The 23,260-nt window shown below is 44.8% G+C and overlaps 1 protein-coding gene across 1 annotated transcript in view; it reads right to left on the bottom strand.

The window, feature by feature from the left end:
- Window positions 1–2,790: 2,790 nt before the first annotated feature.
- Window positions 2,791–23,260, bottom strand: part of EPAS1 (endothelial PAS domain protein 1) — a gene marked incomplete at both ends in the record, with an annotated part of 38,227 nt that continues 17,757 nt past the window's right edge. The window contains 10 exons of the mRNA XM_080711361.1: window positions 2,791–2,942; window positions 4,117–4,290; window positions 4,517–4,631; window positions 4,759–4,885; window positions 5,769–6,259; window positions 7,653–7,763; window positions 8,284–8,477; window positions 9,446–9,657; window positions 10,258–10,405; window positions 16,737–16,843. Of these exons, the coding sequence (XP_080567487.1) occupies window positions 2,791–2,942; window positions 4,117–4,290; window positions 4,517–4,631; window positions 4,759–4,885; window positions 5,769–6,259; window positions 7,653–7,763; window positions 8,284–8,477; window positions 9,446–9,657; window positions 10,258–10,405; window positions 16,737–16,843 (1,831 nt within the window). The remainder of the gene's footprint in view (window positions 2,943–4,116; window positions 4,291–4,516; window positions 4,632–4,758; window positions 4,886–5,768; window positions 6,260–7,652; window positions 7,764–8,283; window positions 8,478–9,445; window positions 9,658–10,257; window positions 10,406–16,736; window positions 16,844–23,260) is intronic.

The raw sequence follows: 23,260 nt of genomic DNA, 5'->3' as shown, positions 1-23,260 counted from the left end.
AAGCTCAAGTGAGCCAACAAGGCCGCATGAGACCATAAAACCTTCAGTTACCAGGAGCTGGATCTAGGGCTGCCCATGGAGCAGAGGTGCTGCTGGACCTCTTCCGACCTTCCAGCTCTCTGAGCCATGCTATGCTTGCTCCTAAGAGGATGCCACTTTGAAAAATAGTATCAGATACTTTTTAGAAAAGTAGCATTTGAAATAGGGAACCCATCAGGCCCTAGTCTGCTGTTGGCTTTTACTGTGTCCTATCTCTGGTTGAGGTTATCTTTGCTCTTCCCATCCACATTCTGCCTGGGAAAGCCCTGCTCCAGCCTGGCTACTTCAAAATCAGCATTTTTTTCTGACCTCTAGAGCCCAGGCTGCCCTTTCCCTTGGGACCCTCCACTCAAAGTCTAGCATGGCTCCACAATTGCCTTGCGTAGTTTTCTGAAGGCAGACCATGACTTCTCTTCCCTTGGGTTCCCCATAGGATACAAAATAGGGCCCTGAGGCAGAAAAAAAATACTGGAAGAAATATGGAAGAGAAGCATGGCTTCCCAGGTTTAGGCAGCAATGAGCATTAGTAATACTCTCCATCCTTCACCAGTCTTCCTGCCAGCTGGCCTGACTTGTCTTGCCATGGTTGGTGCCAGTGTTCATTCTCTGTAAGCTATTTAAATAAGTACCTCACCTTCCATTGGCGCAGCCCATGCCAAACCCACAGGAAATAAGAGCCACCAGCAGTGATAGGATCAGAATACTTTAATAAGATATCAGTGTCAAAATACATTTCCTTATAAAGTTAAGCTCCCATACAGTTATAATGTCAGTAGAAATTTGACAAGATAATAATGTTCATGAAATCGTTACGTTGACAGGTAAGGTTAATATGAAGCACGGAGTATTTTTCAGAGTGTTTTAGTAAAACTGCAAGGGTAAAATGCCCTTAATGCTGAGGCAACAAACACAGGAAATCAAATACCAGCATTTACATGTCAGTAACCCTTCAAGTTCTGCTGCTGTGTGTCAGGCAGCCCTGTGCTGCTGAAGTGTGATTTAAGCAACACAGTGACTAGTTAATTTTTTTCATATAACTTAGAAATCTTTTAAAAGTTAATATTTGGCTTTGGTAGTAAGTCCCACTGGGCTTACCAAATTCTTGACCTGATGTGCTTTGTGTGTATGTGTTAAAAAACTTTTATTGTACCCATGCCTGAAAAGTTCCATGTTGATTGGTATTTAAAAGCCAACATTTGTTTTCCTTCTTCCCCGGTGAATTACAAAGTGCTCTGGGAACACTGTTTCAGTGCTTCCTACCTATACATGTCACTTCATGTGACAAGAGATCTCTGCAAGGGCCTGAGGCTAGAGGCCCTCCCTGGAGGTCTGCCTGCTGCTCGCCAGCAGGGGGTGCTGCGCGGTGGCCTCACAGGGCAGGGCTGGTCAGGACCGGCTGCCCTCCCTTGGGCACCTTCCCCCAGTCCAGTTCCAAGGTGTGAGCTGGGAGGACATGGACTGGGTCACACCATCATTTCTGTACCCTCACTTGTTTTCATGAATTCCCATTGAAACCATTTCATGGTAGTTCTGGAAATACTCAGTGTGCCATGTGAGAGACCATTAGAGTCACATAGCTCAGTGCACTTGAAGGGCTAGCAACATAACCTTAAGAAAAGTTAAAGCACTTCCTCTCCCTTAGCACTATCCCCGCCCCCACCCCTGACATGCCATTAGACCCTCTTGGCAGTAATAATACATACATACATACAACATAATACATAGAGAACACAGGAGAGCGCTTGCCATGCCCCCACGTAATGATTCCACTTCTTGGATCGCTTGTCACACCTATGGCATATCACAGAAGCAAGAAGCCAACAGAGAGATCTTTAGCAGTGTTAGTGCAGGCCTGTGGGGTACTGTACAATTCTGCAGTGTCAGCAAGGCGAAAAAATAAACAGCTTAAAAAGATCGTAAAGTGATTCTGTGAGCAGGATTCCATTTCCGTTTCTAAGTTTTAAGATATTACAAAGTACCCATATATATGATAAACACTTAACTCAGATATAAATTTTCCTTTAAAAATTCAGTTATGGTTTTGAATAATAATAAAAAAAATCCACCAGATTGGGGGGAAAAACACCAAACAGTTTAGGAAAAGCTGCACTGGCAGCTTTCACAGGTAACTGCATATGTTGGAGTTCACCCTTCACATTGCTTTTTTCTTCTTCCCATAAGTCGTATCAAAATTAGAGCAAAAGAGCCTAAAAAAAGAGTGAAATTTACAATATGATGATTAATTTTAAAAAAGAAAAGAAGGGCTTTGAGAGGAAAAAACCCACAAATCAAACTTGAAAAGCAAAATCCTTTTTATCTTTGGCAATAACAATAACCAAAAAAAAAAAAAACCCCAAAACTTTTTTAGTTAAATGAAGCCAAAGCTTTCCATACAGGAGAGTAAACATACAACAGACTTGTTAGTATGCATACTATGTGTGCGACAGAGATAAACCTCTGGGTAATATAAATTAGGAGTAACTGAAGGTAGGAAAAAAATCTTATAAAATTTAACAACATTTTAATCGACAGCAAAATATAGCCAGTAAAACATCTGTGTATTTTAAAAATAAGGATAATAAAGTGAGCATCTCAGAAAAAGGCCACTGCTTGGTGACCTGGACAAATTGGCCAGGTAGGTACATCTTGTATAAAGTGTGCTGGTGTTAGAAATACCTAGTTGCAAACACAGACGTAGAATGTAGCTGGTGGACGGCATCAGCAGGGATGTGCTCAACGGAAGGCCCTGGCTCAGGTGGCCTGGTCCAGGGCTCTGAGGAGGTCCCTTCCTTGCAGGAGCGTGGAGCTTCCCGGCACAGGGACGTTCACCTCACAGTCATATCTGGTTAGTTCAGGCAGCAGGTAGGGCTCAAATGAGGGCCCAAGCAGCCGGCTTGTCATGCCTAAAAGAAGGTTTTAAGAACTTAAGTCAAACACTGGCAATGTTTCTGTTCCATTAGAAACTAGCAAAGATAAGAAAGGTAGATGAAAAAGGAAAGCAGTGTTTCCAGGTTTCAAGATTTGGGGTTCAGGTGGGGCAGCCCTAAATTCACTATGCTCTCTCAGTGCCATCTTTCCCATTCCGGCTCCTGCTCAGATGAGGGACCCAGCAGACAGTGTGTCTGCTTCCAGTCCCATTTCAGCAGTGCAGAAACCTGAGGAAGACGGAAACATCCTTTGGCAGAGGCAGGGTTCAGGGAGGGGAGAGGGTGGGCCAGAGAGGCCTCAGGAAGGGGGCTTTCTGGGCTCAGGTGGCCAGCCCTATGGCCACCAGGCATTGGTAGCAGGGCAGGGAGGCTGAGTGGAGAGAAGGGATTTGTAACCACCTGGCACCTGCATGCACATACATGTATGCATGTACACCACACAGAATACACTAGGGCACACAGAAGACTCAAGGGCCTGCAGATCCTGTTTCAGTCACCACATTCCTTCTCACCCTTGGACTACTGTCCAGTGAAGGGGCAAAGGAGAAAGAGCCACCCCCCAGGGGAAGGCTGGGTGTAAGGAGCCTTGTGGGGTTCATACAAAGAAAGTAATGTGATCATTGCTGATTGGAGAGACATATACCACTCACCCAACTTGATGTGTGACATGCAAATCTCCTTGAAACTTCCTGGCTTACTCCTATCCTGCTGGTAAACAGCAGAGCTGGAATTCAAGCCCAGGGTTGCCCAGGGCCCTTTGAAACTATTAATTTTCCCCAAACTATATTGCTGAGGATAAGGATCTGGTGTGTCTTTCCAAAACCACAAATTAGGTTTATTCCAAACAGAGGCCTTTTTGTGGAGACATCTATGTCTCCCATCTATATTTTGGTGTCTGTAGCTGAACTTTCTAGAAGACAAAGTCCAGTGGGTAACTCCTCCTGGTACACATGCTCAGCTCCTGTCTAACCTCAGAATGACGCCCCAGGTGGCAATGTAGCTTCAGGTAACTCTGCAGTGGGAAGAGCTGAGTGTAATACATAGGTCTTGGGACTCTGAGGGTGGCCAGAGCCTTGGAGGTGACCCGCTCATTGGAAGGTCGCTTCTAAAGCTCTGTGGACAGATTCAGGGTCAACTCCTGATCACTTACCTGACACCTTGTGAGCTGACGGCAGGCTATAGTCCTGGTACTGCGAGGTGTAGCACTGTGGGGGGAACCCACTCTTGGCATTCTCTCTGGGACTCATGGCTGATGGTGGCTGTGGTGGTGGCAGGTGTCTCGGCGGCTGGCCCAGGTCCCTCATAGGGTTTTGGGTGAACTCATCTGAAAGGCCGAGGGAGGGCAGAGGCCATGAAGTCCCCAGCACTCACTAGCCATCATGGAAGGCATTCAGACCCACAGCCAGGCCTTGGGGCCATGAAGCCCAGAGACTTCTGACAGCATCAACACCATTCCCTGCTAACAGGGCTTGGGGAGCAAGTGAGTGGAGGAGCCATGTAGAGCCAAGTCCCCAGCCCTCCACCAGAGCCTGGGGCCCAGGCCTGCTCACCAGTGGGGACAGGTGCACTCGGAGGTTTGTCAGGCACCAAAGGGCAGTTTCCACCCCTGAGGCTCTTCATGCGTTTCCACATCAAATGTGAATTACTGCCTCCTGGCGGATCCCCCTGCATGTGGGAAGGGCAGATATAGGGAGAGGCCCCCACCAACCCACATCCCTCCTCCAGCCCTATCCTGCCAATCACAGCCGAGGCGTGTGGGGTTCAGGGCTCCGCCAGTCAGGGGATGGCTCACCCCAGTTGCATCCTGGAAGGCTTGCTCCTCATACTCCAGCTGTCGCTTCAGCTTCAGCTTGTTGGAAAGGGCCATCATGGCTGGGCTCATCACATCTGGGCCCCGAGACCCAAAGCCCTTTGCAGACCTGACAAGCCCGAGAGAGGGGGCTGTGAGGGAGTCTGGAGCTCCAGGCTGCCCATGCCCTCACCTGGACCCAACACCCAAGAGGGCCTGTGCACCCAGAGGCTGCGCTGTTAACTCCACCCCAATTTCATCTCCCTGGTGAGATGCCAGGTGGCTGGAGCTACCTGTTCCTACCCCTCATGCTTGTCCGCCTCTGCTGTGCCCAGGAGGCCCACAGTCCTGCTCTCATGTGTGGCTGCCCTGTGAGGTGACCTCAGTCTTTAGTAGGCTCCTTTTGCCCCTGTCCCTCCCCTTCCTTAGCCATTCTGCTCTCCACTGAAGAGAAGATGGGCTATTCCCTAAAGGCCATGCACCCCAGGGAGGCACAGCCAATGCCTTTGGTGGTCACAACCACTGAGACTTAGCCCAGTCAACTGGAATAAGTTGGAATGGGGCTCACTGGGGAAAAGAGAAGATGCTGAGTACAGGCAGGCAGGGCAGCACTCCTAGTCAGGGCCCTCAGACTGCAGAGGGCTCCTGGGCTGCTGAAGGGCTGCTTCTCACTTTTCTCAAGCCAGGTTTCATAGTTTCTCAGATAACTTTGTGTTCTGTGGCTCAGAGGGTGAGAAAGGTACTCTTAGGAGTGGTCTAGGGGTAAATTGGGTTCTAGCTTCTCAGGAAGCCACATTCTGCTCTCCTGGACTCAGTCCCTTTTGATCTCCTCACACCTCAATAAAAGCTTATCCTGTTTGAGGCCTTATACCTCCGGGGTGGCCCTCAGAGCTGAGCTCTCCGAGTTCAGAGAGGGTCTAAAGGGGTCCTGGGGCCCTAGTTATCCCACGGCGGGTGCCTTTCTGCTCCCTCCATGCCCAACCCTGATGCAGCCAAGGGTCTCTGCCACTTACCTCATCTTGAACATGGAGACATGGGGTGAGGTGACTGGGGGGCCCAACGGTGGTGCCTCCAAGGACTCTGTGTGCTGATCTCCAATAGGCCACTTTGTGGGGCCAAGGTGTAATGGTGGGTCTGGGGGCCACTGTGTGTTGTATCTGCCCCCCATGGAAGAAAGAGGGGTGCTAGCCTGGCCACAGCATGGTGGCAGGGAGCCCTTGCTCCCAGCATCAAAGAAGATGGAGGACATGGGCCGGTGCTCGGGCTCTGTCTTCTTGCTTTCGAGCTGCTGCTGGTACTTGTCCAGGAGAAAGGGGCCGTGGGAAGCCGTGGGGGCCAGAGGCTGAAAGATGCTCGTCATGGCACTGAAGCAATGCTGAGGGGTGGGCTGTGGGCTTTCCGGCAAGCATGGCTCCTCTGGGCAGATGGGGCTTAGCTGGAAGTCTTCCCCATCCATGGGGATGTAGGGTGCCAGAGTTTCCAAGTCCAGCTCGTTGAAATCTGTCTGCAGAGAGGCAGGCAGCAATGCTGAGTGGCTGGTGTCATCTCAGCTGTTTCCCGGCCCTGCCACAGAGCTCATCTGAAGTGCGGCTTCACAGTGTCACTCCCCTGCTCAAACATCTCCCTTGGGTCCCTGTGGCCTACCACGAAAACTAAGACTTGGCCATTGGTATGTAAGGTCTGCCATCTCGTGATATTAGCCTTTTTGTGCTATCCCTTCATCTCCTGGTTCCATTCTCCCCTGGTTTTGCCTCCGCACCCAACTTGAAATACCCTCCTCTCTCCACTCCACCTGTCTAAACCTGCCTTCCCTCCCAATTGGGCAGCCCCGCCTGTCATAAAACTGCTCCTGCCTACTCCAGCCACAGGGATTATAACTCCAGCTGCTGGTGGTACACTGTGTGGCTCTAAAGATAGAGGACAGCTTGCTCTCACCTCCCTCCTATGACCAGGCTCAAGTCTAGACAGGCAGGGCAGATGCTCAGGGTATATGTGTGGGCTCTTGTAGAACACACAGCCGTGCCCTGGTGGCAGAGGGACTTTCATTCCAATCAGCAGCTGCTCAGAGACCACTCTTAGGTTCCCAGTGTCATGACAGTAACCATAGGGGATACTCACAAGCAGTCACAGAAAGCAGATTTTACCTTCAGAGACTGAGCTCTCTCTGTGGGTTATTGCTTAGCAATGACTACCACTATAAGCATAAGCAGGTTGTTCCAGTTATTTTGTAGAATAGATAGCATGTGTGCCAGGTAGGAAAAAAGGTACAGGCTGAGAGGGAAGGTGAAAATCTGAATGAATAACTCAGATAAGCAGTTGAGGTGGGGGTAATGATTTTCCCCAGGGTTTTGTTAAACACTTCCTTCCACCTACCTCATCTATTTATGTTGTTTGTACAGGACATGTGGTCTTATGTAACCCATGTGTTCCTAAGAAGCTACATAGAAATGAAAATTTCTATTTGTCAGTCAGATGCCATTTTAAAATGCATTTCAAATAAAAAGATTATTTAAAAAATTCCAAGATAAATGTGTGAAGGAAGTGATTGTACCCGATGTTTAGAAAGGTTTTATGAATTTGGTATGCTTTGTAAGAGGAAGGCTTCCTTGAAGTAAGTTTAGTGATGCAGTGTTAGTTTGAATGTGCATAAAGGAAGTTATTCAAGAAATCAGGAAATATGTTGAGAGTTAAAGACTAAAGTGCTGGATCTGACACAGGTAAAGCCGAGGGCAGGAGCAGGAAAGGTGGCCCCAGCTCCAGTGCCTGCACCCTCACCTACTTTAGGGGCCTCGGCCAAGTGTCTCCAGTGGTCTTTGTAACACAAAGACAAGCAGGAGTCTTTACCCCACAAGACATCAGGCATGCATAGCACCTTGGTCTGCTGCAGGGCTACCTACCTGTGTGTCGCACTGGTCCTTTGCCTCTGTGTCTATGGCAAAGAGCTTCTCGATCACTTCAATTTTCAGATCATCCCCCAGACATGTGTAATAGTCTCCAGGGCTGCTGGGCTGGGGGCCAGGAAGAAGAGGGACCAAGTCAAGGATATGGCATTTGTCTCCCCAGAGGTCCAACATGGAAAGAGAAATGTGTTCCTGGAACCATTCAGCTCCATTCCACTAACTGTGTGCAGAGGGGCTGCTATTTATGAGCTGTGTAAATTAGGTCTGTTCACCAACTTCTCTAAAGCTCAATCTTCAAATGAGGCTCTTAATACTTGATAGGGTGTCTTGAAGCAGGATTAAGGCTGTGGCCGGCTTTGCAACTGCAGCCTAATGCCCTGCACTGGGACCAAGTTAGGTACTGAAAGCTCTTTAAGGAATTACCATTTTGATGGGCGTGCAGGATGGATACTAAAAGTCAGCATAGTTCTGCTCACTAGCAGGTGGATGTACTGGCCATGTGTGGGGCTCTGTGATAACTTGAGGAGAGGGGTAGTATTTCTGTCTGGATTGTCCCTTCAGCCATCTGGCGGCAGCAGCAGGAGGAGCCTGCCCTTTCCCTCTTCTTGCCCAGAGGGTTGGGGCTCACCGTGGAACAGCTGCTGCTGCTGCTGGTGGCACTGGGGGTGGTGCTCCCCAGGGCAGCTGCCTGGGGTACGGTGAAGGCGGGCAAGTTGCCGGCTTCGTTCTGGGCTCCGTGGCTCCTCAACTCTGTGGCCCATGGCTGGCCTGTGGGCAGAATGGTCTTGCCATAGGCTGAAGACTCCTCGAGGTTCTGGCTCCCTGCAGAGACAAGGGCCTGCTGAGTGAACATCCCTACCCACTAGGCTCACCTTAGGAAAGAAGAAGCCCAGAGGCTACACAAACGGTCCTAAAAGGTCCCCAAACCTTATGCTTGGGGAGAGGCCCTTAATACCCTGGGACTTAGCTGGGACTCAGCCTCTGACTAGGGCTATGATTCAATGTACAGCCTCCCTATACAGAGAACAATTTCCCAGAACATTTAATGTTCAGAGACTAAACTTATTAGGAGCTACTACTGGTCCTGCAAGAGCAATTCAGAATATAGAGAAGGAAGTTATGAGTTGAGACTTGGGGCATTTGTCTCGCTATTGTAGGCAGTTTGTGTCTGGTGCAAGCACCCTTTATGATTCTTTGAGGTTGTGAATCTCAAGAGGCCTCTGGAGAACACATCTAGGAAGGGCAGTGGAGTTTGGAGGCTTCCCAAGTACAATTCAAGGATATCTACGGACGGGAGGGGGCTGAAAACTCTGTCAGAGCTACTCTGACTTGCATCTAGGGAGACAGGCAAGTGTTTCAATGAAGTGGGCACTTGAGGGCTTAATCTTGGGCCTGAACCTGTTCCATTCTGGAATTGTCCCTCCCATTATTCCAACTTAGCCTAAATAAGCAGGCTATACTTGGAGACAAAGGCAGGGATCTACCTTCTTTCTGGGATGTCCACCTAGCCCCCTATTCCTCTCCAGTCAGCTGTTTATACCTGTGATGGAGAACAGGCTCTTTAGGAATGAGTTATAACCCCACCTCTGTCAGCCTCTTATGGGGGCATATTTAGGACTGTCTTAGTGGCAGGGGCACATGCAGTTCTTTTGTGTCCAGCAGAAACAAGCTACTAACAGGTGATTAGTAAGGCCTGGGGAAGGTTCAGGGGTAACCGTGACTTTGTAGCTGGGAGGGCCTGTTATGGTAAGAGCCATACCTAGCCCCAAGCTCTGCTAAGAAGCACCTACCGAAATCCAGAGAGATGATGGCATCTCCTGGGGTGGGAGCCAGCTGGGCCAGCTCCTCAGGCTCCTCCTTCAGCTTGGTGAACAGGAAGTTACTCTTGTCAGACACCACCTCGCCACTATTGTCAAATATGCTGTTCATGGCCATCAGATGGGGCTTGAACAGGGATTCCGTCTGGTCCATGGAGAACACCACATCATTCTTCTCAATCTCACTAATGGTACAAGAGAACTGATCAGCCCTGCATTTTCTAGCAAAATCCTTTGGCTCCCCCAGATACACAGAAACTCTTGACTGCCAAGCCTCTCAGACAAAAAGATGGGCAGGGAAACTGTGCTGGCGCACAATGGAAGCCTGTGCAGATGGAGCATCCTCTGTGTGTGTACCTGTTTGGGGTGTTTGAGCTGAGAATGCATATGAGGCTAGTATTACCTCTGATACTCTTCCCAGGTGATTTAGAGGGAAGTTGTTACCTGCCTTTCCCAGAAAGCATAAGCAATTCTCTTGCCTGTGTCTCCATTCAGAAGATATTAAGTGACTACTATCTAAGTGACTAATATTAAGTGACTATCTGTCTCTCTACCTCGGTCCGAGACATGGCATAATGATAAGGGGAAATAGGCAGGAAAAAATTCCAAGGAATCCTCTGTTCCTAATGTCTCCACATCTCCATGGGAAGTCCTCTCAGATGTAGAATGAGCATTGCAAACAGCTCCCAGATGTAGTGCCAGGTTCCAGAAGGCTTCGTGTTCCTGGCCATGGGTCCTAGGCACCCTGCACACTTGGACCCCCCGCCTGCCGGCCTCACACTCACCTCAGGACGTAGTTGACACACATGATGCACTGAGGCTGCAGGTTGCGAGGGTTGTAGATAACTGTCCCCTGTGTCTCTAGCCACACATACCCTCCGTGCTTTGCAAGCATTCGGTACTGGCCACTCACCACCTGTCCCTTGGTGCACACTGGGGGAAAAGAATGGAGCCCCAGGTCAGAGAGGTAGGGGGGCAGTGTGTGCCACATCTCAGGAGACTCTACAAAGAGGGCGGTCTGAAGGATGGTGGACAACTGGGCACAGGACAGTGAGGGCCAAGGAGAGTGAGCTGGAAGTTTGGCCAGCTCTTCATTTTAAATATAGGAAATGAAGGTTCCAAGAGTGCACAGAACTGCCCATACTGTCCAGTGAGAGGGGACCACTCATTCTTCAGCTTGGGAGCAGCCTTTCCCCAACCCTCGTCAAGGCTCACAGACCAGCTCAGCTGTAAGCAGAGCCAAGAGCAGTACCTGCTCTACTTTTTTCCTAGGGCTCAAGAAAAGGAAGCCCCCACCCTGTCACACACTTCAGCAGGGTGGGGGGTGGGGGGCTTGCGTATAAGCCTGGAGGGAGCCTGACACATTAGGGCTCTCCTTTGCAGCAGCCCTATTGCCAATACCTTGCTTGTGCGTTGCACAGGTTTGTTTATTTTAATTGCTATCCTTGACTTTCCCAGGTCACCTGCCAGGCCTCCACCTTTGGGACCAGAGAAAGTTTGAGGCAAATCACTCTATTTTTCAGTTGGGTCAAGAAAGAGTGGAATTCCAGCAGCCTCTTCATATGCTATTATAAATCCTTTATATTCTTCCTCTTCCTAATTGCTTAATGAGGCTGCCTACTTTTGACTTCTTCTTCCGAATTGTTCTAGTTGTTAATTCAAAATGTGTCTTTACTGTCTAAAACTATTGAGGGCTGGGCACAGTGTTATATTCCTGTAATCTGTCCTTGGGAGGCGGAGACAGGAGGATTGCAGGTTCAAGGCCAGCCTCTGAAACTTAGTGAGACTCTCAACAACTTAGCAAAACTCTGCTTCAAAATAAAAGGGACTGGAGTATAGCTCAAAAGTACAATCCCCTCCCTAGGTTTGATTCCCAGTAATAATAGTAACAACAGCAAAAACATTGGGGAGAGGGTCCCACATCTCAGACTGTTCTCATTACAGAATGCTTCATGTACTTCCCTTGGTGGTGTATGCCCGTAATCACAGTACCTGGGAGACTGAGGAGGAGTTCAAGGCCAGCTTCAGCAGTTTAGCAAAACCCTCAGCAACTGAGACCTTGTTTTAGAGTAAAAACTAAAATAGAGCTGGGGTGTACCACAAAGGTAGAATGCCCCTGGGTTCAATCCCCAGTAGTCTCACCTCCCAAAAAGAAAAGAAATCAACAGATCTTTTTATGCTAAAACCAATTGTTGTTAGAATTTCAGGTAGTTTTCTGAACTGCTCATTTGCTTTAATCTCTTGAGAATTCTTCAGAATTCCAGTTCAAAAGCCTCTTCTTCCTAGTTCTTAAAAGATGAACTAGGAAGAAGGTTGAAAGGGTCAGGAAATCATGCTAGCTTGGAGACTTTGGGAAAGGAACAATCTTTGCTTTGGTTTCCTCCTCTGCAAAACAGGGTATTGAGCTGGGCGTGGTGGCGCACGCTTGTAATCCTCGCGCTTGGGAGGCAGAGACAGGAGGATCACGCAGGTTTGAAGCCAGCCGCGCTGGCTTAAGAGACCCTGTTTCCAAATAAAAAGTATATTTAAGAAATAGGTCTGGGAGTGTAACCTGAGGTAGAAGGGTTTCCAGGAACGCCAGTACCACCAAAAAACCCAAAAAACCAAATAAACAAAAACCAGGGTATTGATAACAATAGTTACTAATGATAATAACTGACATTATTAGCTACCTGGTATACCACTGTTGTTTGTACTGAGGACCAAAAGAACTTGTCTGGTTTATTAGCTACACAAATATTATATAGAAAAGCCACCTCTTTCCCAAAGTGACTAATAGGTATAGTGCTCTGGCCCTGTCACAAACAGTTGCGACATGTTTGTAGATAATCTCACAAAGGACATCATGGGAGAAGGATCCAGGTTCTCTCTAAACACAGTCTCACCCATTCTCCTGTGGGCAAGTGGGCTGTCCCCCATCCCCTCATTGACAACTCTGTGTGGCAAAGGAAGGAGCGTGGTTCATAATAATGCTGACTGCAATCCCTTATGCTTGTATTTTGCTTGGCATATTTTCCCTCTTCAAAAATTTAACAAGCACTTGCAAGGTGAAGGACTCAATGTAGCTTACACATCTATAGTCCTCCACAGTGTCCAAAACTGTCTTGTGAGATGAATTCATTTCTACAAAGCAGTTAGATCAGTACCTGGCACGTAAAGCACTCAGTGAGGATTAGTATCATTGCTACCTCACTAAAGCAGCAATGCCATGAACTATCTGTGATTGCTTCTGTTTTACATCGGAAGAAACTGCAGCCCATGCAGATATGCTTTAGCTGAGAACTACTGGGTAGTCTGCTAAAAGGTTCTCTCAATGGCAACGGTACACAGGATCAGTTTAAATTAAAGACTCCTACTCTAAGACTGCTTTGCTTTTCATTTTTAAAAACAAGCTTTATTGAGGTTTAATTTACCCCACAAAAGTTCACTGACTTTAAGCATACAGTGCAATAAGTTTTAACAAATATATATCCCTATATAGCTCTCACTACAATGAAGGTATAGAATGTTTCTGTAGCCCCCAAACCCCTATGCATCCTGGAAGCCACTCCCTTTCCCACCTCTGGTTCTGGGCAACCACTGATCTTTCATTACTGCATATTGTCTTTTCCAGATTTTCACATATGTGAAACCATATGAGAGTATATACTCTTATGTGTCTGCCTTTCTTACTCACTCAGCATGTTCTCGGCATTCACCATGTTGCTGTAAGTATTTGTGGTCCATCTTTTTTATTGCTGAGTAATATTTTTATATGCATGTACCACCAAGATGTTTGCATTTTCAGTTTTGGGTTGCTATAAATAAGTATAAACATTTGTGTATAAATCTGTGTATGAACATATATTTCATTTCTCATGACTATTGCCAGGTATACAATTTTGCTGGATTATAAGCTAAGTATACATTTGTAAGTTTCAAAATTATTTTTCAAAGTAGTATTATCGTAGTCTAACCTCTTTAGCAAAACCAAGTGTTGTAGGAAGCATAGATATCTTCTTTTAACATGAGGAAGCTAAGGCCAGGGTTGTGACTTGCTTAATACCACACAGGACAATAATGACAGGTTTTGTGGTCCCTAGGACAATGTTCTCTTTCTACATTACTTTGAGCCAAAATGGATAGGAAGGCAAAATTTGCTGTTGCCACTGTCTTAACCCATCATGGAGTCCTACACCAAAGAATTTTTGTCTTCTCTGCTCTCCCATTTTCTATGCTTTTGAGGCTCCCCGTGGCCATAAAATGATTCTTTCACAATTTCAAGTGCTTGGAGTTAACTTATTTAGATGGCTGTTAATGCAAACCAAGTTCAGAGCTCTTATTCTTTTTTATTAACCAGTACAGAAAGAAGAGGTTTTAACTACATTTCTAATAATTGCAGGCAAGGGCCTGCTCTGTCAGTAGAATATAATTAACACCAGCCTTCTACTCATCTGTTCATTAATATCAGCCTTGGTGAGGGGCCTGTTACTTGGTAGGGAGATAGGCTTTTTATGGCCTTTAATCTTGTTTTCCTAAGAGCACATAATGTCCTAATATAACAAAGAGAATCCAGCCCCCTACTCCCCATCTGAGAGTGACAATGTATAAATTATTAATGACAATGATAGCTTTCAATTATCTAAATCTGGTTAAGGACTGAGCTTCTCCAGTCATTTTAATAGTAAACATTTATAGGCTAAGACACACATACATGCATCAATTGGGAACCCAGTGTGCAGACTTGGATCAGTGTCAAACCTGAGCCTCCAGCTACTTCACAGCATCCCTGGGAGTCTGTATTGCAACATGATTTGCAGAAACCCAAAGACAAAAGACACACACACACACACACACACACACACACACACACACACAGAGGCTGACTCCTGTCATAATTGACATTAACTCAATTTCCAACCCATACAGATTTCACTTTGCTGGATGTGGGTTTGCCAGCTGAGCAGAGCTCTGAGCTCAGTACAACTTTACTTGTTACCCCAGGGGAAGGAAAGGAGCCTGTCATTTCTTTGTGGGCTGTAAATTACCTTTAAGTGTGTCCAATGCTTAAATACACTGGTTAAGTTAAAAAAAGCACTATATTTTTCCTGGATTAAGTATTAAACTGATATGACAAATAAAGGAGTTCTAAGAAGGTAAAAATCCTTTTTATATGCTTAGTGAAAAGTTATAATTTTTGTTTCCTTTGATAGTAGGTTCTTCCCACTCTCTTCTTCAGAAGATAAAGTACAATCCTGTCCTATAAAAATCATATAAACCTTTTACATTTGTCTCCTGCTTTGACTCCCCACCTTGGTTTGGAAAGCTGTACTTTTATCTAAGTTTTATTTTTTACATCAAAAGCAATTAGTCCCAGAAAATCAGGCTCTGGGGAATTGATGGTGAGCTGGCCCAAGCAAAGCCCTAAGTCCAGGGCCTACATATGTCTTTTGAGAGTAAGAACCCCTCAGGGACCAGAAAAGTGTGAGGAATCCCACAGGGAAGGTTGGAGGTGCAGTATGAAATCTGGGACAGGGTCGGGCAGGTCACATTCATTGGCAGAAAGAGCATCTTTCCCTTCCTCCCCTGTCCCTGGGTCTCTGAGTGGGGCTGGATATAGGTTGATGTATTTCTTTTTCTTTTTTCTTTTTTGCCAGAGAGTATAGTGAAAAACTTCTCTGAGATATAATGATCCTGGCTGGACTCAAACCCAAAAGCCACAAGGAAGCAGAGGGACCCCTTAGAAAGAGTAGCTATCATTTTGAAAGTGAATTGACTATACCAATCTGTTAGCTTCTCTGAACCTCAGCTGTCCTGGCCTTGAGATAGATGAATGGATGTAGGAACAATGAATAAATAGCTGCACTTCCATTTTCTTCACTGCCAGTAGGGCCACTGGGAATCTTCTCAGACTCACTTTACCCATTTCTAATCCTTCTCTGCTTTCGGCACCACTGTCTGCCGCATTGTGAACACATTTAGGAGCGTTTTCCCCAATACAGTTTTGTCTATAGGGTTATCATTCCTTTGGGGCTTGTACTGTACCAGACACCATGGGAGATACTAAGTTTAAAGGTATACGCTGCCTAGCTAACAAGGAGCCCACAGTCTTCTTTTTTTCCTCAGAAATAGGATCCCTTTAGGTAAAAATGAATTCTACCAATTTCTACCATTCACCATGGGCAAGCCCAAGGTTATAAGCTCAAAGTCCTTACATGCCAATGGGCTACCTTGCTTCAAAGAAATTACCCAGGATCCTGAATTGGGAACATAACCAAGTGAACACTCCAGAACTGTCTGTCCAATATGGTAACCACAAGTCAAATATGGCTATTTACATTTAAATTATTTAGGCCGGGCGTGATGGAACACCCTTGTAATCCCCTTACTTGGGAGGCGGACATAGGAGGATCCCGCAGGTTCAAAGCCAGCCGCGCTGGCTTAAGAGACCCTGTTTCCAAATAAAAATATAAAATAGGTCTGGGAGCATAGCCTTGAGGTAGAAGGGCTTCCAGGAACCCCAGCACCACACAAAAAATTAAATTATTTAAAATTAAATTTAAGAAATAAATTCTTCTGTTGTACCAGCCATATTTTAAGTACTGCGTAGGCCACATCTGGCCTCTGCAGTTGTATGCCATTTCTATGGCAGAAAGTTCTGTCGGCCAGCTTGGTTCCAGAATCCTTTCATTATATAATTCTTTTCCAAGTTGCAGAGCAGTTTCCACTCTCCAAGTCTGTGTTGCCTGGATGGCCTCCTCTACAGTTATGTTGACCCAGCCAGTGAGCTCCCAAAGAACTGCAGCTTCCTCAACACCTGTATGAAGTGGGCCCCATACTACCTTCCCCTCTGTCTAGCTGCATCCTCTCCTGTCCATCGAGGTTTAACTCAAGTGTTTTTTCTTTTCCCCTTAACTCCCTCAGCATCCTCTTGCACATATGTCCTTGCATTTTTAGCACTGACCTGAGTTGATTATATACTACTCTCTAAAGGGCTGTGCCAGAGGGTTATACAGACTATTGATTAAACAAGTATCCTCAGTGAAGGTGGTATGTGGGGACTGAAATTCAGACCACCTTCCATTGTGTGTGTCTCCCAGAGTTCCTTTTCTAATTTGCGCAAAAGTGTATATGGTCTAGTGGCAGCCTTGGTTCTCTAACCATCTTGAAGGCATGAGTTTTCCACACAAGTTGGTGGCTCTGGAAGGAAATGACCTGGTCTTCTGTCTCATCAATAATACCCCACTCAAGACAAGATTATCCCCATGACCCTCCTGGAACTTACAGTTCTGGTGACTCTTGGTCATGTTCTCTGAGTCAAGTGCATGATAGAACTCATAGGCTGAGCGGCCAAGCAGCTCTTCAGGGTGGTAACCAATCAGTTCTGTGATTCTGAATTTAAAAAACAACAGAGTGTAAGGAAGAAGGACCAAATGAACTTAACGTAGTATGGAGGCAGAAGGTTAAGAAGCTAACCCCCCCCCCAAATAAATAAAATGTTCACATTCAGATGAGCACAATTTGGGCTTCCTGGTCACACAATTTATTCAAGCAAAAAGCTATCATGTTCAACCTGAAATTGTGGATCCATCCAAATCCCCACCATTCTGCCCTTCCTGAAGTCATGTCCTGGAAGAAAGGAAAGTACCTCCCACCCACTGAACACATATGTCTGTGTCTGCTCTCCAAGAACTACTGGAAGGGGCTCATACTTCCAAACACCATGCTTTTAGGTTAAGAAGAGGAGACATGAAAGGGGGACATGTTTTTGATGTTCAACAAGTGTCCAGGGAGAGAGTAAGAGTGAAAATTGAGAGCTCCCAATGAATAACTCAGGCTCCTCTTAGTAGAGGCTGATCCACATTCAAGGTGAAAACTCTCCAGAACCAAGCAGAAAACACCAGCCTTTGGCTCTGTGCTAAGGAAGAATCTGGGCAGCAGAAGCCATGCACTAACTTCACTACTGAAAGTTTCTTCTAAGGGCAGTGTGTGGCCTCAGGTACATTTGGAGATCAGGTCTGCCTGCTATGGCCATTTCTACTGGTCCCTCCCTGCCTCCAGGAAAGAAGGAAAAGGAAAGAGCCAAGAAGAAGAAACAAAACCAGTCTTTTCAAAGCATGCCTTCTCGTTATAAAAACAAGCTACTCTGCAGAGTTAGGGCATGTGTATCCCAAATGCCTGGGCTTTCATTCTACAAGGTGTCTAGTTTTGCTGGGAAGCAGGCAGGGAAAATTCAAATATGGGGAACTATGAAGAATGTCGTAAGCCCCTTAGGAACTCTGCTCTGTGCTGGAATCACTGGAATAAGCAAGCTTTGCCCAAGCCAATAAACTTTGCCATGCCATGCCTAAATTAATTTTCACAGTCTCTCACACATTTTTAAAGAGTTTATTGTCTTGTTTACTTGGCATATCGCCAGTTAGAAGTGATGCTAGGGACTCATTATGATGATCCTACTTCAGAGGCATGGCCTCTGGGAATGGTGCTATCCTGTATCCACATTTAAGAACATGTAGGGGAAGGCAGAAAGGGAATCAGAAATGGAGGCTCCTTGGTTTCTTGTTTCTAGTCTCAGTCCCCCTCCTACTGGGTTAACCTGCATATGTCTCTCAGACTCAGTCTTCCTAAAAGCCATCCTGCCACTTTCCTTGTTAGGTATCTATAGCTTTCCCTGTTGCCAACAACATCAAGAGAAAACTCTGCTCAGCTTCCAATTACCCCCAGAATCCAGTCTCCATCATCCAAGAAATTTGACTTTTAGCTAATCTGTGCATGCTGCATGCCCTCTGCCCAAGCCTGCAAACTCAGTTGTGCTGTCAGGCTTTTCTGCCTCATATTTGTCCTACAGGGCCAGCTGGGGGCCTCACCTTCTCCATAGAGCCTTCTCCAATTCCTCAGCTCCTGTCTCTGTCCCCTTGTGAAGTCCTAAAGGGATGGACAGTGGCACCAAGAAATATGCATTTGTGCCTTCACCTCCTCTGCTGCCAGATCCTGAACTCAAGGGCCACCCTCTCTTTTTGCCTCCCCTTCAACGGGAGAGCGGTAAGTACCTGGGCATCTGGCCCGAAGTCTGACTTTCTCTTTGGATCTAAGGCATAGCAGAGTCCTTTTATCCCAGCAGTGCCAAGGAGCCAGGAAACTCTCACTTACACACACACACAACACACACACACACACACACACACACACACACACACACACACACACACACCCTTCCTTCAGCAATCCTCAGGACAATCTTTTTTCTCTGCCCTGTAAAGTGTCTGGTTTTGATGTGAGCAGCCACGAGGCAAATTTTCTTCTTGGATGAGACTCTGGAGGCAAAACGCCTTTGTTAGGCAGGGGAAAGCACTGGGCCTCTGAATTCACTGGCAGTGGACGTCTCCTGTAGCTGACCCTGGAGCAGCACCAAAGGGTGCTGTGGCCTAGATGGAGACTGAAGGAGAGCAAGGAGGCAGAACAGTGCTGGCTCTATAACCACGTAGCTCCTTTGTCAAATGCACTTAAGGCTAAGCCTGGGAATCAGAACTGTGATGGCATCCCTGCTGAAAACAGGCTGGCCATTTTCAGGATTAACAATGTGCCAGATAAACTGCTTCCATTCCTGGACAGGCCCAGAATTTTCTAGAAACCTTTGATAATGAGTCTATGGGCATTCTAGGAATGATATGACTCTATTTCCTGAAGGAATTAAATTTCCTTTCAAGATTAAAATCTTTTAATTAAAATGTTCAAAGTAAATATTATAATCAGCCTCATAATAAGATGCTTTTTATCTAATTAACGTTAACATTCACTCAAAGGCACACAATGGGCATGTTTTGGAAGTGAACAAACAAACCTAGATTTCAGAACTGCCAGAAATCTTCCCAGTAGCAGCTTTCCTTTATCTTGTCAACTAAAATAAATATTTAATATCTCTTTCTTCATTCCTTTAAACAGACTACTGTAAAAACTGGGAAATACACATAACCCAAACACAATTGAAGAACATTTGAGTTGTCAAACTTCACAAAGCCAGGAAACCCCAACTTCAAGCTAATGGTCATTCGCCCCATCTGCAGGCACGTCGACGCCGGCAGAAGGCTAATGAACCCAGCTTGTTTATAGGGTCGCTACCGCACACACAAGGGCCTTCCCCACTCACTTCCCGGGGCTCCGGACACACCACCAGAGCTGGGCTGTGATAACAGTTTCATCTGCTCTCTCCATCAGGGCAGGAGAACCATTTTTTTCTTTTTTCCTAATTAAGGACACTTGACTCCTGGGGTTGGGGGGATCAACTCAGGGTCATCCATAAATTTAAAAGTCAACTCAGTAGGACTGTTCTAAGATGAGAGAGAAATGTAAAAGAACTTAACTCACCAGATTTCAACAAAGAGCACAGAGGACATTCTTTCCAAATAAATTTAAAAAAACAAAAAGCAGCAGCAAAGACCAAGTGAAGGGAAATGTAGACAAAGACAGGCAGCCAGAGGAGGTGGAAGAGGAAGGACAGGAGACCATATGGAGAAAAGAGAGGCGCTCTCCTCTGAAGGTAGTGTAATCCAAGTAAATGTTCAGGCTAGGTCTCTGGGCTATGACCTCCAGAGTGAGATGTGTCTTTAAATATAATGCATTATTCATGGCCCTCATGAATAAAGCATATTTTAAGGATAAAAGCTCTTTATCCTTAAAAATGTCCAGACGCTCAATTCAAAATGAACTACCTATAGCTAAGGGCTAGGAAGGAAATTATTCTTGAGATGCTTTCACTCCAGAAATTTAGCCACAGGGCTTGGAAGGCCAACCTTTCTTCCCAGCTGTGACCCCTCTGTGTCCTAAGGGGATGGCAGTCAAGCCACCACTGCCAGCAGGCACACAAGGATTGGCTGCCGTTTTTTACTCCTGTTCTCTACAGGGGTATAGAAAGTAAACTAATCATTTAGTTAAGTTGGCTAGAGAGTATTTAAAATGTTTAAGAAAATACAAATTTAAACATTTTATAGCCACCTGTTTTTCCACCTGTTTTTGCATTTGTAAATCAATACTTAAAGTCTACTATGTTCTTTACTCCTGGCAACCCCTGAACCCCCCATTTTGGTTTCTATATATTTTTATAAGCTTTGGCCCTATACTTCTTAATATCTAGATTACGCATCAGATTTCAAAGCCTGTTTATTTTAATATAACCTGATCCAGATTTTGTTTTAAATAATAGTCCTAAACCTTTGGTTTTCCTCAAACACTGCAAAGTTATATAAAATCTATAAAACCAGCCCTGTAGTTAATAGGAAATTACCATGAGGTACCTGTGTGATGGTCTGTCATGAGATGCCTGTGGAATGAGTCTGTACATTGGAAAGTAGCCCTGGCTTAATCCAGGACCAAGCATATCCTGAGTGCCACCAAATAATACATTTGTACTTCATTACTTTAAACTAAGAAGCAAAACAAAATTTGCTTTGAATTGTAGCAAGTAAAAAGCAGATATCGAAAAGGAATATATTTTTATTTTAATTTAACTTTTTTAAATTTTTTATTGGTGCATTATATTCATACATCATATTGGGGTAAAAAACTTGTGTGTACATACATGTACACATCACTGATTTAACCCCTACCCAATTCCAACCCCATTCCCTCCCTGTCCATCCTTCCCTTGCTTGGCTTAGTGGTTGACTTCGATATGTTTATGTACATTCTGTGTTTTAGAGATTTTCCTTTTCTCCCCTCCTTTCTCCTCCTTTGGGTTGCCTTGTTTGCTCCTCTGTAGGATTTCCTTTTTCATCTAGAGTTCCTCCTATGACCCATTTCTCCCCAGCTCTCACATATTAGGGAAAGCATCTGATTTCTTATATTTTGTGACTGACTAATCTCACTTAGCATAATGTCCTCCAGTTCCATCCATTTCCCTGAAAATGATGTAATTGAGTTTTTTTTTAATGGCTGAGTAAAATTCCATTGTGTACATATCCCCACAGTTTTGTAATCCATTCATCTGTTGATGGACATCTTGGCTGGTTCCATAGTTTGGCTATGGTGAATTGTGCAGCTATGAACATAGATACACATGCATTAGTTTGGTAGTTTGGTTTCCTATCTTTTGGGTAGATACCCAGAAGTGGTATTGCTGGATCAAATGGTAGATTTGTTCCCATTCTTCTGAGGATTCTCCATACTGTTTTCCAAAGTGGTTGCACTAATTTGCAATCCCACCAACAATGTCTTAGAGTTCCCACTTCTCCACATCCTCGCCAGCATCTGTTGTTGTTTGTGTTTTGAATGATGGCCATTCTAGTTGAGTTATGTGAAATCTAGGAATATTTTTTAAATCATGGAGTCTATTAAACTTTGAAATAAATTCTAAAGAGAATTTATAGAGTTGCCTCTTCTAGAAGGTATTTCGAGCCATCTAGATGAGAAAGAATAATATAGAAGCATTTCTTACTGAAACTCTTTTAGGGCTGATTTATAGAACATTGTCAGGTTTGCAGAGCCATACAAAGCACATGTGAAGTTCTTTCTAACTAAGGGATCTAAAGATGCATACTATACTTTCTCAAGATGTGTAGAGAATGGCTAAGGTATAAGTCTACAAAATATTTAGAATTGACTATATAGGAAAATAAAATATATATATTACTTTGCAAGATCACTTTGAATTAAATATGACATTCACCCTCTAAAAAATAGCAAAATAATTTATTTATTTATTTATTTTTATTTTTATTTTTTGGTGGTACTGGGGTTCCTGGAAGCCCTTCTACCTCTGGGCTACACTCCCAGACCTATTTTATATTTTTGAAACAGGGTCTCTTATGCCAGCGCGGCTGGCTTCGAACCTGCGCGATCCTCCTGTCTCCGCCTCCCAAGCGCGGGGATTACAAGCGTTCGCCACCACGCCCGGCTGCAAAATAATTTATTAAATGTACTTAATATAAAACTAAAGAATACAGTCTTTTACTATTAATTTGCCTGAAATCAGTTTATTTAATTCATAGTCTATATGTGTTAATATATGCAAATTTCACAACTCATGACTCTTTACTATTCTCTTTATTGATATTCTCTTTATGATTATCAACTTTTCACCTACTTTTACCATTTTTACTATTTCTTTCTTTAAATGAAATGAATTAATTATGTCTTATTAACATAATTTGTAAATGCAGGAAATCATCTTAACATATTAAATTGTAACTCTTGGCTTTATTATATCCTATATTGCCTTAATTCATTGACAAAACAGAGCTGCCTTCAAACTATAAAGATTATAAGACCCTCTTTATTAATTTGAAAATTTTACTATAATTTTGATACCTATTTACCCCCATGATACTGATCCTATTCACACAATTTGTTTTTTGACTATTTCTAAGATACAGAAAGACTCATAGAACACACAAAATCATTGTGGAAGTACATGTGAATTAGACTTTGTTCTAGTCTCCTTGATGGTTTAGATCCAGTCAGAGTTACTCTCTTTTGCCACTAGATGGAACCTTTATATGAATTTAAGAACCTTCCAATTTTAAAGTTAAATTATTGGGGAACCATGTTTGTCTTCCTTTTGTGTGAATGGAATGTTTTGTTTCATTCATTGTGGTTTCATTAAGTTGCTCATCTATCAGGCTCTAAACTCTTGGAGATCAAAAATCCTTTCTTTTACTTATTTGGTTTAACAGTCTCTGGCACAGGGCTAGACACATAGATGCTCAATAATTCACAAATTACTCAGTATTTTAGGAAAGAGTATAATACTTAGGTTTGAGTAATGAGTGGAAAAGATCATTGGTTGCGTTGGTAACCAAGACATTCTAGTTCTTT

Source organism: Muscardinus avellanarius (genome assembly GCF_963383645.1).
Source record: "Muscardinus avellanarius genome assembly, chromosome: 15".
Lineage (NCBI taxonomy): Eukaryota > Metazoa > Chordata > Mammalia > Rodentia > Gliridae > Muscardinus > Muscardinus avellanarius.
Note: the sequence above shows the minus strand (reverse complement) of the source record. Positions and strands in the feature narration are given on the sequence as shown.